The sequence below is a fragment of the Mauremys reevesii genome, linkage group 8, assembly GCF_016161935.1.
Source record: "Mauremys reevesii isolate NIE-2019 linkage group 8, ASM1616193v1, whole genome shotgun sequence".
Taxonomy (NCBI): Eukaryota; Metazoa; Chordata; order Testudines; family Geoemydidae; genus Mauremys; species Mauremys reevesii.
This window is the reverse complement of record NC_052630.1, coordinates 64,149,739-64,168,423: the sequence shown is the minus strand read 5'-3', so window position 1 is coordinate 64,168,423 and position 18,685 is coordinate 64,149,739. Positions and strand designations below refer to the sequence as shown.

At 44.9% G+C, this 18,685-nt stretch overlaps 1 protein-coding gene across 3 annotated transcripts in view; it reads left to right on the top strand.

Annotated features, from left to right (window-relative positions):
* Window positions 1-1,116: 1,116 nt before the first annotated feature.
* LOC120369848 (complement factor H-related protein 1-like) overlaps window positions 1,117-18,685 on the top strand; it is a 35,533-nt gene continuing 17,964 nt past the window's right edge. For 2 of the 3 annotated variants that reach the window (XM_039483559.1, XM_039483556.1), the window contains exons 1-4: window positions 1,138-1,225; window positions 2,981-3,164; window positions 8,529-8,711; window positions 12,511-12,711. In XM_039483559.1, the coding sequence (XP_039339493.1) occupies window positions 3,020-3,164; window positions 8,529-8,711; window positions 12,511-12,711 (529 nt within the window). In that variant the 5' untranslated portion in view covers window positions 1,138-1,225; window positions 2,981-3,019. Of the gene's footprint in view, window positions 1,226-2,980; window positions 3,165-8,528; window positions 8,712-12,510; window positions 12,712-18,685 lie in introns of all 3 variants that reach the window. The other variant, XM_039483558.1, reaches the window with a different exon arrangement.

Genomic DNA, 18,685 nt, shown 5'->3' with positions numbered 1-18,685 from the left:
TGCACTAAAGATAATCCTGTATTTGTAAATGTCCCTGCCTCATGGTTGTTTGGATGTCTCCACAAAAGCAATTATCCACATCTACTATACTCCCCAGAGGGACAAAAGGATGTAGAGGGTGAGCTATAGTCTGATAACATAAAGTAAGTAAATGTGAATACGCTAACAGTCTTTAACCTTTGCTGGGACGTTCCTCCAAAACATGATTTACCAAAATAAGCTCTGCTTCACTCCAAAATTCAAAGTGTCTGTGTGTCCTGATCAATGACTGATAAACAGTCAGGCTTGCACAATACCAGCTTCCACTGGTAAATGCTATCTCTCAGGCCTGGGCTTCACTCAAGTTTTTTGCCACAACCTAATTGGCTGCCAGTTAATATGAGGTAGTTGACACAGATATACAGGTCTGTCTCATCTTACACACATTTAACATGCGTGATTTCATCTTTACATGTTGGCAAAAACAAAAAGAGAGAAAAATAACAATTTTAACACTGTACCTGTAGTGTGGGCGATTCCATCCGCCATTCAACTCAATGTAATTTTGACTATACATGGTTTTCGCTTTACGTGCTAGCCGCGGAACGGAACGCTCGCATAAGATGAGACTCGCCTGTAAAAGGTAATGTAAACACTGCCCAAATGTTTGTTCCAGGCTCCTGGTTTACTGAATCAATTAACCTGGAGTAAACCTCTAGCATAGATATAACCTCAGTGTTCTGTCCACTGAACCTGCCAGCCCAGGTGCCTCCTCCTGGTGCTGCTTTTGGTGAGGGAAGAGGACTGGGGCCATGCACATTCACCCTGAAGATCCTGCCACCTTCAGAAAGCGGGTGACCCAGCAACTAGATAATCAAAAATTGTGGCATGTACAAAAGAATGGGTTGGTCATAGAGTAAAATAGAGGTTTCCCTTCACATCATTTCCTGACTATGTCATGAAAGAGGAGCATTGGGAAATAAACAAACAACTTGTACTGTGTTCCTGGTGGAGTTTACATCTGTTATTTCTGGAATTAGATGTTGCAAGAGAAGAGGTCGAGGGTACAACAGAAAGGGGTTATAAAGGAAGGTCAGTTTTCATTTGCTGAGGACAGGATCCAGAGAAGAGCATAACTCCAGGTCAGCTATTACAAGTGCTGGGTGTACTTTATCAAGCACCAACATGACTTTGCTGAGCGGTATCATCATTCAGATACTGTGGGCTTTCTATGCTAAGGGACAAGGTAAGTTGCAAAATGAATTAAAGGATCCTTAGCCCCATTTTGCAAGGGTAAAACAATGACACATGGAACATGGTAACATAGGGATTTAGTAACAAATGGAGGAGAGTGTGTGAGAACCCTTGCAGATGGAGGGTTAGTTATGGGGCCTCCCTTGTGTTGTTCTAAAGACTATTCCCATGTGTCTACTGCCTAATGAAACAAGGCTGAGTGAATCCCTCAAAATACTTCAAAGGGATTCAGAGCGCAAAAGTATGTGAGCATTCCTAGTAGCTCTGTGTGCATTATTGCTGTAATCCTGACAGCTGGTGAAATTTACTAAGGTACTCACATCTGTTTCCTGTTCATCTCCATAGTTATTTTTGCCACATTAAATGAATTATAAATTCAACAGGATTTATGTATGTTTGGAGATTGTTTTTATTTCATATCACTCCAAGAGTAATATCGTGCTGATTGTAGAAAAGTTTCCGGTATATGGACCTGATATATAGATAATATGGGGATAGATAGTGCATTGAGTGCTCTAGAGAAGGGGTCATTTTAATCTTTGACACTAGACCGTCTGAGTCCTTTCCCATCACATCATTCAGTGAAATAGGACATAGAGGGATGACTTTCCAAGAGACTGGGAGGGTTCGAAGCAGTTAAGAACTTTGGTACACTAAAGAGGTAATTTGAATCATAACTGTTAATGTAGGACAGGCTGTTTTTGCTCAGATAATCCATGGTAACTGAGCTACTCAATGTATTACATTCTGGAAAAATGCACTCCCTTAGGCAGGCATATCCGGATAAGGGAATTTCATGTACACCAAACTCTGCACAGAAAATGACATGAGGTGCCAGTACACTGTGCTATTATCAGTTGTTTCATTGGCTTGGTTAATTGTTTTGTACGTTAGCCAACATTCAGACACCTTTCGCTCCACATTTGGGGCCACAAGTGGATGGTGGGGGAGAAACAGCTCCTGCCATAACTGTAAGCAGCCCAAGGACTGTTCTAAGTTGTGCTGACAAGAGAAGTCCCATAGGGAACCTTCTACCAGCTAACCAGGGTCAAGGATGTGGCCTCTAGAGTTTAATTAATGACAACTTAGAGTGGCAAGAACTTAAGTCAACTCAGGGCAAGCTTCTCAACATGCAATGCCAAAATGCAGGGCACAATGTATAACAAGGACCCCAAATGAGGGACACAAACATTTAATTATGCTGAAATTTCTCCTAGGCTCGTCCAGACTATGATATTAAATCATTCTTTAATGTATATTAAGTAGCTCAATGGAGAAGTGCTTATATCACAATAACCACTATCACATTTAACACTGGAAACCTCACTAGACAGATGTAAGCACTTCACCTTCTCACTCAGCCCAATACAGAGCACATAGAAATAGTCTACCCAAGATGCATGAACATTACTGAGCCTTCATAGAGCATGGATCTCCTGGTAAAGTAAAACTTCTCAGGAAGAGTAATTCCAATATTCTAGCCTTACCACCCTTCCTTCCATGTTATCTGTACAGTGAGAGAGGTAACTACTTGGAATCAGGAACTGAGACCTGGAAGAAAAGAAAAATATGAGGCGAGTTAAACATTAATTAAAAAAAATAACAAGATTGATCTCTTACTTTATTGAAGGCTCAGATTTTACAGGTATAGTTAGGGCAGGGAATAGTGCTACTAGCACTTCCACTTTAAGTAACTAGTACCCTAATATAGTGCAATTACTCTGTTTCAATGCTCTGTTTATTTTAGATGTGTTAGGAAGGTGTGGCCCCCCATCTTCTATTCAAAATGGAGACATCATTTCTGACCTATTGCCAGTATATACAGAAGGCTCTTCAGTGGAATACAAAATGTCGAAGTTTTCATAGAATGACGGGATCCAAAATAATCACATGTCACTTAGGAAAATGGACAGCCCCATCAGTATGCTCAGGTACATATAAAATTATCCTTGTGACATGAAGAAGAAACGTGACTTTGTTCCCTCCCCCGCCGCCCCCCAAAACAAAAGCAATCTGGCAGAGACTAGTTGGCATATCCACCTCTGGCACAAAGCATAAACTCCAAGGGAGAATCCACAGAGGAGTTTCTGTGAGTTGGGGAGGAAGAGCACAGTATGATGTGGATAGAGCTCATCAGAAATTTTCCCCTCAGATAAAATACAGATTCATCAAACTTTTTGCAGAATCGTGATGATTTTGATAAATCTCCATAGTTGCTTGACTTTCATTCTATGCATCCTAACCCAAATGTTTTTACTAGTGCTGTTCCCAGTGGGATGCTACCCACCACATAAGAAGGATGGGGAGGCAGGGCCTTGGCAGAACAGCTAGTCAACCACAAAGGGGAGCATAACTCATCCCCCCACCCCCGAAACTGTAGTGCAGCATGCAACGCACCTTGTTCACACCAAAAAGCACCAAGCTAAACCATTGTCTGGAAGAGAGATGCAATGGTTTTGGAGCTATCCCTGAGGTGGAGAGAGCCCCTATGCTGCCCCAAACAGTTTCTTAAAGTTTAGCTATTAGATACAGAAGGCTAAGTGATATGTAGAAAGCCAATAGCTATGTAGCTCTGAGTTTTTCTTCTCACTTTCTTGCTGCCTTTCATCCTCTATTTCCAGGGAAATTCAATGTTAGTCATTTTAAAAAAGCTATAGCTTCACTCATGCTACTTTTTGGTATGTTCCCATGCCTCTCGTTTGCTTTATGACCCATCCCTTTTGCCTTATGTCCCTCTCCTAAGTCTCATTTTTGACACGTGCATTTTTGATGCTGGCTGCCATCCTGAAAACAAATGGAAGTTTTTAAAACTTCTGATTCCATTTCTCCTTTCTGGAAGTAGTAGAACTGAATGAAGCTTTGTGGCCCTTTCCACATTAAGAAGAAAATGTTTTTATGCATTTAGTGCAATTTTAAATAAAGTCTAGTAATCTGGTGTACAAAGTCATAATGACAAACAAAGGTTAACATGCATGTTTTACAAAACATAATTTTAAGACAGTTTTTCAATTATTTAGAAGTATACTAATTTACAAACATCTTAGTAATGGCAGAACAAAGTGTTAATATATATATGTTAACATCCCTTCTATCATTTAAGAAAAAAAATTATATGCAGTTAGTTCACTTCTAAAGAATCATGCATTTTGAGAAACAAATATTTTTGTGCATTTAGAACAGTTCTAGTTCATTAAATAATTGTACAAAGTGAATGACAGAGAAATAAAGGAGTGTTACATAAAATCATACATTTTTAGAGAAAATTTAGTTAGAAATGTACTAACTTAAGTCATTACATAATTAAAAAGAGCTTAGTAACAGCAGAATAGAGAAATGTTATGACATGTTAATATGCATGTTCCTCATTTTTATAGGAAATTATTTTTAATTCAGCTAGCATATTTTTGAATAAAATCATTAAATTATAGAAAGTATTAATGAAAAAGGAATAAAGTATTAATATATACATATAGAAAGAATTATGCATTTTTAGAAAAAAAATTATGCAGATATTACAATTCTAAATGAAGTTGATTAAACAGTTCCACAAAGGTCTCAAAGTATTATTTAGTGACTATTTAGAAAGGCCTTAACTTCATGAAATATATATTTTCTTATAAAAATGCATAATTCTATATAAAGTATGTATTAACAGTTCTCCTTTGTCTCTACCTTAAGATTTTGTATAATTAATTACTATTTAAAAATATATTAAATACATAAAATATTTTCTCTAAAAATAAGAAAAATGCATGATGTGCATATATAAAACTTCTCCTCCTTTATTCCTTGTCATTTAGACATGGTACAATTATTTAATTTCTTTATTTAAAAATACAGTAAGTGAATAAAATATTTTTCTGTAAAAATATGTGATTTTGTGTGTGTGTGTGTGTGTAAAAACCTTCTTATTTATTCCTTGGACTTTAAAGCTTTATTACGAAATATATTAACTGCATATAAAAAAGTATTATATATAGAACACTTGATTCTGCCATTTCTGTTTTTTGTTACAACTGTTTTTCCCTAAAGATGCATGTTAGCCTTTCTTTATTCTTTGGTTATTACAACATTGTACACCTGTTTAGTAGACTTTATTTACTAAATAAATGCACTAAATATATTGAATGTGTTCTCTTGTCAAAATGAGGAAAGAGCAAGAAATATATTTCTTTCCTATTTCTAATGCATCTAATAAGAATAAATTAAATAAAAAGGAAAAACTTTTTTTTTCAAAATGGCCACCAGTGCCAGAAATGCACATTTCAAAAGTGAGACCTAGGGATGAGACTTAAGGCAAAAGGGTCAGACCATTAAGCAGAAAGGGAGCAGAGATACATGTCAAGTTATGATGAGTAAAGGTATAGTATTTTATTACTCATGTTAATTTTTGCCCTTGGCATTTTCAAAACTTTATCTTATTTATCCCAATCTCACTTCCCTTTCTGGGAGAAGAGGAACAGAGAGAGAGGAAAAGGCAGTTTAGATTAGAGAATACATTTCAGATGATGACTTTGGCTTCTCTATCAATTATTTTTAAAATGCATCCAGTGAAGGGTTCTTTCTAAAGGACACATCTATGATTTTATCAGTTATAGGGACATCAAGAGGTTTTTGTGTCCTGGGATTCTCTCTTTCCTTTTTCCCTCCATTTGTGTGGTATTTCTGTCTTGTATGATTTACACTCATGTATCTCTCATGTATGTTTTTTAAGTACATCAGAAGCAGGAAGCCTGCTAAACAACCAGTGGGGCCCCTTGACGATGAAAATACAAAAGGAGCGCTTAAAGACGATAAAGTCATTGCGGAGAAACTAAATGGATTCTTTGCTTCAGTCTTCACGGCTGAGGATGTTAGGGAGATTCCCAAACCTGAGCTGGCTTTTGTAGGTGACAAATCTGAGGAACTGTCACAGATTGAAGTATCACTAGAGGAGGTTTTGGAATTAATTGATAAACTCAACATTAACAAGTCACCGGGACCAGATGGCATTCACCCAAGAGTTCTGAAAGAACTCAAATGTGAAGTTGCGGAACTATTAACTAAGGTTTGTAACCTGTCCTTTAAATCCCCAATGACTGGAAGTTAGCTAATGTAACGCCAATATTTAAAAAGGGCTCGAGGGGTGATCCCGGCAATTACAGACCGGCAAGTCTAACGTTGGTACCGGGCAAATTAGTTGAAACAATAGTAAAGAATAAAATTGTCAGACACATAGAAAAACAAACTCTTGAGCAATAGTCAACATGGTTTCTGTAAAGGGAAATCGTGTCTTACTAATCTATTAGAGTTCTTTGAAGGTTACAACAAACATGTGGACAAGGGGGATCCGGTGGACATAGTGTACTTAGATTTCCAGAAAGCCTTTGACAAGGTCCCTCACCAAAGGCTCTTACGTAAATTAAGCTGTCATGGGATAAAAGGAAAGGTCCTTTCATGGATTGAGAACTGGTTAAAAGACAGGGAACAAAGGGTAGGAATTAATGGTAAATTCTCAGAATGGAGAGGGGTAACTAGTGGTGTTCCCCAAGGGTCAGTCCTAGGACCAGTCCTATTCAATTTATTCATAAATGATCTGGAGAAAGGTAAACAGTGAGGTGGCAAAGTTTGCAGATGATACTAAACTACTCAAGATAGTTAAGACTAAAGCAGACTGTGATGAACTTCAAAAAGATCTCACAAAACTAAGTGATTGGGCAACAAAATGGCAAATGAAATTTAATGTGGATAAATGTAAAGTAATGCACATTGGAAAAAATAACCCCAACTATACATACAACATGATGGGGGCTAATTTAGCTACAACGAGTCAGGAAAAAGATCTTGGAGTTATCGTGGATAGTTCTCTGAAGATGTCCACGCAGTGTGCAGAGGCGGTCAAAAAGCAAACAGGATGTTAGGAATCATTAAAAGGGATAGAGAATAAGACTGAGAATATATTATTGCCCTTATATAAATCCATGGTACGCCCACATCTCGAATACTGTGTACAGATGTGGTCTCCTCACCTCAAAAAAGATATTCTAGCACTAGAAAAGGTTCAGAAAAGAGCAACTAAAATGATTAGGGGTTTAGAGAGGGTCCCATATGAGGAAAGATTAAAGAGGCTAGGACTCTTCAGCTTGGAAAAGAGAAGACTAAGGGGGGATATGATAGAGGTATATAAAATCATGAGTGATGTTGAGAAAGTGGATAAGGAAAAGTTATTTACTTATTCCCAAAATACAAGAACTAGGGGTCACCAAATGAAATTAATAGGCAGCAGGTTTAAAACAAATAAAAGGAAGTTCTTCTTCACGCAGCGCACAGTCAACTTGTGGAACTCCTTACCTGAGGAGGTTGTGAAGGCTAGGACTATAACAATGTTTAAAAGGGGACTGGATAAATTCATGGTGGCTAAGTCCATAAATGGCTATTAGCCAGGATGGGTAAGAATGGTGTCCCTAGCCTCTGTTCGTCAGAGGATGGAGATGGATGGCAGGAGAGAGATCACTTGATCATTGCCTGTTAGGTTCACTCCCTCTGGGGCACCTGGCATTGGCCACTGTCGGTAGACAGATACTGAGCTAGATGGACCTTTGGTCTGACCCGGTACGGCCTTTCTTATGTTCTTATGTTATGTTCTCTAGTGTTATTCTATGTTTCATATTCCACTCCTTTGGCCTGTATTGTCCCAACTTCTATTTAGCTTGTATCCTCTTACCATTATTTACCCCAGTCTTTCAATATGAAGATAAGCTATAAAGGTAACATCATAATTCACAATGCTCTGAGACAAGTGCTGGGTGTATCAAACACCCTACATGGTAATATGGTCCTGGAGAGAGTAGGTACTACACAAGGATGCACTTCTCAGTTGATTGATCCACATGAGCCTAAGGAGAAGAGGAGGTGGGCCAAAGCCTCTTACTTTCTGTTCCTGTGCTAGTCAGTGCTCAAGACAGACTGGTGAGATTAGTTGGGCAGAGCTGATTGATGCAAAGGATTTCAAATTAACCTGTTTGAAAAGCAACCCAGGATCAGGTCTTGACCAAGCTGGAGTAGCAAATTACCTATTTTGCCATTAGTTCCATACTACTAGTATGGAAGTATCATTCTGCGTTAACTTTAAAGATATATCTTGTAGTATTTTGTGTTCAGTTCCAATACCAAGAGGATTTTTTTTAATTTTCCTTTGGGATCTTTCCTGCTCTATCATAGTACATTTGATAGCACTAGTCTGTAATATTTGTGATCTTACAACATTTATTGTAAATCTCTGATGTGCATGCTTTTTATTTCTACATTACTTTTAGAGTCTGCTGGAAAGTGTGGGCACCCACCTGCTATTGATAATGGAGACGTACTGGTCTTCCTACAGAAAGAATATGACTCAGGTTCAAGAGTGGAATACAAGTGCCAAAGTTTTTATAGAATGAAGGGATCTGCCTTCGTTAGCTGTGAGTCTGGCCAATGGACCGACCCACCGGTTTGCTTAGGTGGGTACAAATATTTACGATATGAAAAAGAATGTGATGAGTTTTATGACTGTGGTATTTTTCATACTATGGGCCCAATCCTGAAGTCAACTGTACTGGTGTAACACCAGATTAATTCCATAAATCTGAATGGAATGACCCCTGCTTTATACCAGAGCATATGTGGGGGAGACTCACATTCTTTATAGGGACATCAGTGCAGATTTTTCCAAAAGAAAGATCGGCAAATGGCAAACAACCACACCATTATAAGTATTTAGAATGCACCCCCAAAATATATCTTCGTTAAAACCTGCAACAACCATTATAATGAAACTACTGTTTACTGTACATGAAAAGATATATTCAAATATATATTTTAGTTGAAAAGATTTCAACTATAGCAGGTGCTGTGAAATACAATTCACTAACTTATGGAAGACCAGGAGGAATATTGGTCGCCGCTCTTCAGTACTTGAAGTAGACACGATGCTGGCATGAGCAGCAGGGGATTCCACTTTTGCCCAGGGGGAACTGTAACTGGCATAAAACCAATGTAGCCTGCTCTCTCCAACCTCCATTTGCTGAGAGCGAGACGGGAAGGGGTGGCTGGAGTACATTGTGGTGCAGTGATCCCCAGCTGTGCAACTACCTCTGTGTGGGTTTGAAATTAATGATGAACTGATCATGTAGGCCTGTGTATCCTGGACCTGACTTCACAGCTCAGGACTAGCCCACCACATTCCCTTTCTCTTCTGCCATGTCACCTACACAAAGGTCGGGGGGCGGGGAGAGGACAACGGGGAGCCTGATCTGCCAGCTTCATATCATCAAAGTAAGTATCCTTCCACATGGATGGTATTTTGTTGGCTCAATATAGCTAGATTCTGGCCCACTTGCACCAGGTGAGTGGCACAAAGGGGCCAGATTGTAAAATAGAATATAATGCTGTCTGTCTGTCTGTCTTCTGTCTCTCTCTATTCAGCCAGCCCCAGTCTCTTCTTTGTTCTTTCTCACAATATGACCTGGTTAGTGTGAAAGCCTCCTTCTCTAGAGCTCCTTCTTGTTCTCTCAACCGCACCATCTCCTTTTCTGTTCAAATCTTATCTGAAAATATTTTCCTGCTTTATTTAGCTATGGTGCTACAGCAGGGCCTGGGAGAAGTGGGAGATATATAAACCCTAGGCTAATTAAGGTGTGGTTTCCTGTAGACTAGGGTGGGTTACTACAGGTTAATAGAAGCACCTGTAGTTAATTAAAGCCTGTCAAACTTAATAAAAAAACCCTGCTTCAGGCAGACAGTGTGGTGTAAGGAAGGAATGAGGACTGGAGTTTGGAAGTGTGTTGCTGAAGAATTGAAAGACCAGAGAACTGGATGGCAGGGAGACTCCCTCCCCCAGCGTCCAGGACCAAAGGTAACCCTACCCAAGGGCGAAGATGGTTAGAAACCTGCAGGTGTCAACAGGGGCTGGGGCTCAGAGTGAGGAGCAAACCCAGACCCCTCCCCTGCTTTCTCTCCTCTACCACCTTCCTGAGAGCAGGGGCAAAGGGTGGCGTACTTTCCCCCCACCAAGAAAAGTGCAGGACCCACCATATCAACATTGGCCATTTTGCAACACATGGTTCCAGAAGTAGGATTTCCGTGCCGTGAATGTAACCCAGGATGGGTCATGACCACCCCATCCCCAAGATGGAGGACGTGGTCGAAGCACTGGTGTAAGCCACTACTGCCCAGCAGGAAGCTACCTGGGTCCAGGCAGCTGCCCAACAGGAGGCCATGTGGCTGCAGGAGGAGACCAATCACCTGCTGACGAATCAAGCCACACAAGATCAGGCCATGCTGCAGGAACTTGTGAACCAGGTGAAGACCCTTACAGAGCTGAGCCATGGGTATGGCGGGACATGGACCACATGGGCCAGCTACTGTCTGCAGAAAATGACCTGGGAGGATAATGTGGAGGAATACCTCCTGGCCTTCAAGAGGAGAGCCCTGCAGGAGGCCTGGCCCCAAGACCAGCAGTCGGGCATCCTTGTCCCATTTTTGTGAGGGGAGGCCCAGAAGGCATACTATGATATCACTGCAGAGGAGGTGACAGATTACCCCCTGCTGAATGCAGAGATCCTGTCCAGGTCCAGGGTAATGATGGCCTTGCAAGCCCAGAAGTTCCATGAACGGCAAGAGCCAGAACACCATACCAGACCGCACCGGCTTCTGCGGCTGGGATTAAAAGGGCTTGGAGCTCCCCGCAGCTGCGGGAGCCCTGAACCCAGCTGGAGGTGTGGTGGGGATTTAAAGGGGCCAGAGGTCCATGGCGGCCAGAGCCTCGGGGCCTTTAATTTGCCCATGAGCCCAGAAGTTCCATGAACGGCAGTCTTGTGAAGACAAGACACTATGGTCACAACTGTTTGACCTAATCCACCTAGTCCGGAAGTGGTTATGCCAGGAGGCCCTCAGCTCTGAGAAAAATGATGGAGCTCTTTGTGCTGGACCGCTATGAGGGGACTACCCTTCAGCCTGAGTAGGCCAGAATGACCCCTCTACCTATGATGAACTGGTCACCCTCGTGGAGAGACAACTGGCAGCCCGTGAACTGTTTGAAACCCCAGGAGATGAAATACGGTGTTCCAGGAAACCATCCATTCCCGACCCAGAGGCCCCAGACCATTGAGAACTCCAAGAAAGCCATAGCTAGAAGAACATGCACCAAGGAGCAGCCCCAGGCCCCAAAAGGACCTAGGCAGAGGTGAAAGTAAGCCAGTACGGTCCGGTACGGCCTACCGGCAAGAGCCAGAACGCCATGCCAGACCGCACCGGCTTCTGTGGCTGAGATTAAAAGGGCTCGGAGCTCCCTGCAGCTGTGGGAGCCCTGAGCCCAGCTGGAGGTGTGGTGGGGATTTAAAGGGCCCAGAGGTCCATGGCGGCCGGAGCCCCGGAGCCTTTAATTTGCCCGTGAGCCCAGGGGGCTCCCAGCTACCACTGCAGCTGAGAGCCCTGGGTTGATTTAAAGGCCCTGAGGCTTCCAGTCACAGTCTGTGCCCCAGGGACTTTAAAACTTGAGAGGCCCCACCTCTTCTGGTTGAGGCCTTTTGAAAGGATAGCCATGGATCTAGTGGGCCCACTAGAAAGATCAGCCCAGGGCCACCAAAGCATATTTGTCATCTTGGACTATGCTACGCAGTACCCCAAAGCCAATCCTGTAAGAAACCCCACGTCCAAGGAGCAACAGTATGACGTAGTAGAAAAGGAATGCCTAGCAGTTAGAATCTCCATAGTCCATTTATGGTACTACCTACTTCGGTGGTGGTTCAGCCTTGTGATGGAGAATCCAGTAGATGTCTGGGGAACTTCTCATATTGCAAACATCCAGTATGGTAGGAGGGTAATCCCAGTCTCTTCTGTCTTGGGCCTCCACCTTTCAGATCATGCTCTTGAGTATGGTTAAATCGCTCGACCAGACCATCTGTTTGGGGATGATAGACCAAGGTCCGCAAGGCTTGGATGCAGAGCAGGGTACATAAGTCTTGTATTACTCTCAACATGAAGGGAGTCCTTTGGTCTGTCAAGATCTCCTTAGGGATGCTTATTCTAGCAAAAGCCTGGACTAGTTTGTGTGAAAGCCTCCTTCTCTAGAGCTCCTCCTTGTTCTCTCAGCTGTACCAACTCTCCTTTTCTGTTCAAATCTTATCTGAAAATATTTCCCTGCTTTATTTGGCTATGTAAAGCATTTGGGGACAGGGTCAGTCTTAATACAGTTAGTGAATCAAATGTCCAATGATGCATCCACGTGTACATACTGAAATTATATTTTTCCATTTTCAGAGCCATGTACAACAACCCCAGAAGATATGGAGAAAAACAATATTGGGCTGAAATGGAGCTCGAAAACAAAATTGTACATAGAAAGTGGAAACTTCGTTGAATTTGACTGTAAAAATGGATATGTGAAAGATCCAACATCTTCTGCATTTAGAGTACAGTGTGTGGAGGGGAAAATGGCATATCCTAAATGTAAGAAAAGAGGTAAGTAATCTCCAGTGAAACTAAAATATTGATGAGTCACCTGTCTTAATTTTTACTAGGGAATTCTCAGGTTCTAAAAAAATATTATGGCACCATTGTGATGGGTACCATAGAAACATGTGGGAAATCATGCTTCCTGACCCAGACAGCTTGCAATCTAAATAGAGAACACACATGGTGGATTAAAGAGATTCATGGGTTACTTTGCTTGTAAGCTCTATTACTTGAGCTGGGACAATCTTCCTCTGACATCTGGGCCTCTTTAGGTTACTAGCAGAGCAGAAAAGTTTTCTAAGTGTTCTTGTCTTACCCAGTTCTCTAGCTGGCCCAATTCCTCATTCAGATAGCTGACTTCTAGTGTGGTTTGCACTCATCTGCTTTCCCTCTGAGGCTGATATATAAATAGATAGATAGATAGATTTTAAAAGCTCCTTAAGTCAAGTCCTTGCTGGACCTCATCACTGTTAGGAAGCTCCATGTTGGGGAAAGATTTCATGATTTCCTTGAGTTACTGGGAAACCTTCTATCCATGAGGGTTAGTTTGCTGGCCATTTTACACTGGGAGTGTTGCAGCTGGGCTTCTCAATCTGCCTAGAGACTTTGTAGTTGCTGACCCAACAAATATTTCCTCTCAGACTGCGAGTCATCTCTTCACATGCAGCACTCGGTCCAAAAAAATGCTTTCACAGCTTTTCTGTGGGGCTACTCTTCCAGAGCTTTTCTTGCTGTCCACTGGCTTTCCCACAGCTTTCTGGCAACTTCTACCTCAGACATAAATGGCTTCACCAATTGATCCTCAGCTCCTGTATTTATTCATCACTACAGACATGGGCAATGCAACAAAATTAAGGAGTGTGTGAGTGGGACACAGATTTGCCTTCTTCCTGCCTGTCGTCTTCCTTTCTCAGGCAGGCCACCAACACCACCACAACCAGCAGTTTGAGTGCCCTGGCTCATAAACTCCTAATCCCATCCACTCCAAATCAGTGCCCGGCCTTGTGACCTGGCACACAGGATCACAGTGCTGATCAGGTCTGGCCCAGTCAAAAAACAATCAAGCCACAGCCCAGGTTCCCCCCACCCTGGCTTCATAGCCTATACCTAGTAAAGCCCCTTGTATCAGATGAGTGACACAGAGGGGCCAGATTGTAAAATCGAGGGTGTGTGTGTGTGTGTGTGTGTGTGTGTCTTTCTTTCTTTTTTTTCTCTGCTCATCTGGTCCCAGCCTCCAACAGACTGTTCCTTTATACAGTATGGGTATGTCTACACTACAAGAGTAGTTCGATTTAACTTAGGTCGAATTTGTGGATTCGACCTTATGAATTCGAATTTGTGTATCCACACTAAGGACACTAATTCGACTTTGTGAGTCCACACTAACGGGGCAAGCGTCGACATTGGAAGTGGTGCATTCTGGGCAGCTATCCCACAGTTCCCGCAGTCCCCGCTTCCCATTGGAATGCTGGGTAGAGCCCCCAATGCTGGGGGAAAAATGTGTCGAGGGTGGTTTTGGGTAACTGTTGTCATTCAACCGTCACTCCCGCCCTCTCTCCCTGAAAGCGCCGGCGGGAAATCTGTTACCGCACTTTTCTGGTAAGTGACAGCGCGGACGCCACAGCACTGCGAGCATGGAGCCCGCTGCGATCATCGCTGCACTTATGGCCGTTGTCAACTCCTCGCACCTTATCGTCCACCTCTTCCACAGTCAGCTGCTGAGAAATCGGGCGAGGAGGCTCCGGCAGCGCGGTGAGGACATGAAGTGTCAGAGTGGCACAGACCTCTCACAGCACGGGATCCGCGCGGAGATCATGGTGGCAATGGGTCACATTCATGCTATGGGACGGCGATTCTGGGCCCGGGAAACAAGCACAGACTGGTGGGACCGCATAGTGCTGCAGGTCTGGGATGAATCACAGTGGCTGCGAAACTTCAGGATGCGTAAGGGCACTTTCCTTGAACTGTGTGACTTGCTGGCCCCTGCCCTGAAGCGCCAGGACACCCGGATGCGAGCAGCCCTGACTGTGCAGAAGCGAGTGGCCATAGCCCTCTGGAAACTTGCCACGCCAGACAGCTACCAGTCAGTAGCGAACCACTTTGGCATGGGCAAATCTACCGTGGGGGTTGCTGTGATGCAAGTAGCCCACGCAATCGTTGACCTACTGCTCTCAAAGGTAGTGACCCTGGGAAATGTCCAGGTCGTCATAGATGGCTTCGCCGCGATGGGATTCCCAAACTGCGGTGGGGCTATAGATGGCACTCACATCCCTATCCTGGGACCGGCCCACCAGGCCAGCCAGTATATTAACCGAAAGGGCTACTTTTCAATGGTGCTGCAAGCACTGGTGGACCATAGGGGACGTTTTACCAACATCTACGTCGGGTGGCCGGGCAAGGTTCATGACGCGCGTGTTTTCAGGAACTCTGGTCTGTTTAGACGCCTGCAGGAAGGTAGTTTCTTCCCGGACCACCATATAAGTGTTGGGGATGTGGAGATGCCTACAGTGATCCTCGGGGACCCAGCCTACCCGCTAATGCCCTGGCTCATGAAGCCCTATACAGGCGCCCTGGACAGTGACAAGGAGCTCTTCAACTACCGGCTGAGCAAGTGCAGAATGGTGGTGGAGTGTGCTTTCGGACGTCTCAAGGGGAGATGGAGGAGCTTACTGACTCGCTCGGATCTCAGCGAAACCAATATCCCCATTGTTATTGCAGCTTGCTGTGTGCTCCACAATCTCTGTGAGAGCAAGGGGGAGACCTTTATGGAGGGATGGGAGGTTGAGGCAAATCGCCTGGCTGCTGATTACGCTCAGCCAGACACCCGTGCGATTAGAAGAGCCCAGCGGGAAGCGCTGTGCATCCGGGAGGCTTTGAAAGCTAGGTTCCTCAGAGAGCAGGGTAACCTATGACTGTCCAGTCTCTTTACAGAGAAGCTGAACCTGCCCCTGTTTCACTTACTATTCACTTTTTTCAGCGGTTACATACCCCGTTCCCCAGGTTTCCCCCCTTCCAACAGACGTTTAAAAATAAATGTATTGGAACATTTTTAATTCACAAAGTTTTCTTTACTAACAAATTCGCGTTAAAGGGTTCAAACAGGGACGCAGACTGTGGTGGGTATGGTGTGCAGTGATGTACAGACCGCTTCTACACTCGAGGACTGACAGGCTCCTGCTCCTACAGCGGTCTCTGAGGGGAGGACAGTTACAGGAGGGTGTGCAGGAAGGGGTGGGTTTGCAGGAAGGGGTGAGGGGTGTGTGGGAAGGGTGAGTAGGTGTAGGGGGATGATGGCTCTGGCTGGGGCTCAGGGCATCGGAGAGGTTCATGGCTAGGGTGGAAGGGCATGGTACGGGCAGCCTGCCTTGCCATTTGTGGATGCCAGGCGCTCGGACCCTGGGGCAGCATACACCTCCCAGACTGACCTGGGGCAGCAGACACCTCGCAGAGTGACCCGGGTGCCTAGTGACTGCACTCTGTGTGTGACCTGCTGTTGATGCTGCCCCCATGTCTGTACCCTGGTAATGGTGGCTGTCCTATGCAATTAACAAACCCCTCCCCCCCTTCACACAAAGTCTTCTGCAAAGAAACATGACGGAAACACTAATGAACAGCAAACTATTTTTAATACTCAACTACACAGTTGGGGGATGAAACTGGGATTTGGGATCGGGTGAGCCAGGAAGGGAAGCAATTCTCATACTTTAGGGAATGAGAGCTGTTTGGTACATGAGCGCTCTGCTGGGGTGGAGTGACAGTTTTCATGGCCCCTAGCGCCCCTCCTTCTTGTGATTTTGGGTGAGGGGGGGACAGGACTTTGTGGCGGGGGAGGGCGGTTGCAGATACAGTTCAGGGGGGCTCTCTGCTCCTGCCTGTGGTCCTGCAGAACATCCACAAGGCGCCGGAGCGTGTCCGTTTGCTCCCTCATTAGTCCAAGCAGTGTTTGAGTCGCCTGCTGGTCTTCCTGCCGCCACCTGTCCTCCCGTTCGCTGTGTGAGCGCTGCTGCTGAGAGAGGGTCTCCCTCCACTGGCTCTGCTGGGCCGCCTCGGCTCTGGAGCAGGCCATCAGTTCAGCGAACATCTCGTCCCGAGTCTTTTTCTTTCGCCGCCTAATCTGCGCCAACCTCTGTGAGGGGGATGCCGGGGCAGTTCGGGAAAGAGCCGCAGCTGTGTGATGGGAAAAAGGAAGTGATTTCCTTCCAAAGATACATGTTTGCGAACACTGAACACAATCTACTCAGTTTCTGTGAACAAGACCATACAGGGCACCTAATCTCATGTGCTCTCAGGACAAGTTCGAATTTTCGGCATACGCTTTCATTGCCTGGGGTCTTGCACTGGAGATCGGACAAGCGGGGCAGGACAGCAGAATCCGTGTAGCAGCCAGGCCTGGTAAGCCGTAAACTTTAGGCTGTTTAACAGTTAATGGTTAGCAGTGCCCTCCTGCTGCAGGCAATCTGGAAAGCATAAAGTCTGACCCTGTTCCAGCCCCTCGCGGCTGTCCCCGGGAAAGATCCCTGTATGCTTTTCCTCTGCAGCCTCCACCACGTGGCTGTTAAACGACAGTCATTGTTATGCAAAGGAAAAGTCAAGCATTCACAATAGTAACATTAAAGTAATTCCCCTAATTAGATGCAGCAGTCGCCGAGCGAGATCACCCTGAGGCGGGTCACCAGGAGAAACAGAGAGCGCATGCTGCGTGAATCCCTGCACAGACCAGGGCCCTATGCTGCCATGCTGGTCGAGGCAATGCTCCCACTATACCTCAGGATGGCCTGGCACGGAAGAGTGTGCTTCCACGGAGCACGCAATAAGGCACCTCTCCCCAGGAACCTCCTGCGGAGGCTTTTCGAGTACCTCTACGAGAGCTTCGTGGAACTGTCCCAAGAGGATTTCTGTTCGATCCCTATATGCATTGACCTTCTTTTCATATAGTTTTTATTCCTGTTTTTTAAAAAATAAATGTTTACATGTTTATAGCACTTACCGACTGATCCTTCCCCTGATTCAGAGTCCGGGTTAACGGCCGGGGAGGGTTGGTAGGGGATCTCTGTGAGGGTGATGAAGAGATCCTGGCTGTCGGGGAAAGCAGTATTGTAAGCGCTGTCGCCTGCCTCGTCCTCCACAAACCCTTCCTCATCTTCCCCATCGGCGAACATCGCCGAGGAACTGCCCGTCGACACTATCCCATCCTCAGAGTCCACGGTCACTGGTGGGGCAGTGGTGGCAGACCCACCGAGAATGGCATGCAGTGCCTCGTAGAAGCGGCATGTCTGGGGCTGGGCTCCGGAGCGTCCGTTTGCCGCTTTGATTTTTTGGTAGCCTTGTCTCAGGTCCTTGATTTTCACGCGGCACTGCGTTGCATCCCGGCTGTATCCTCTGAGTGCCATGGCTTTGGAGACCTTCTCGTAGGTCTTTGCATTCCGTTTTTTGGAGCGCAGCTCCGAAAGCACAGACTCATCGCCCCACACAGCGATCAGATCCAAGACTTCCCGGTCAGTCCATGCTGGGGCCCTCTTTCTACTCTGAGATTGCATGGACTCCTCTGCTGGAGAGCTCTGCATCGCTGCCAGTGCTGCTGAGCTCGCCACGATGTCCAACCAGGAATTGAGATTCAAACTGGCCAGACAGGAAAAGGAATTCAAATTTTCCCGGGGCTTTTCCTGTATGGCTGATCAGAACATCTGAGCTCGGACTGCTGTCCAGAGCGTCAACACAGTGGTGCACTGTGGGATAGCTCCCGGAGCTACTAAGTTTGATTTGCATCTACACCAAGCCTAATTCGACATAGCCATGTCGAATTTAGCGCTACTCCCCTTGTCGGGGTGGAGTACTGAATTCGAACTAAAGAGCCCTCTAGGTCGAATTAAATGGCTTCCTGGTGTGGACGGGTGCGCGGTTAATTCGAATTAACGCTGCTAAATTCGAATTAAAGTCCTAGTGTAGACCAGGCCTATGAGTACCGTTGTTTTGAAAGCCC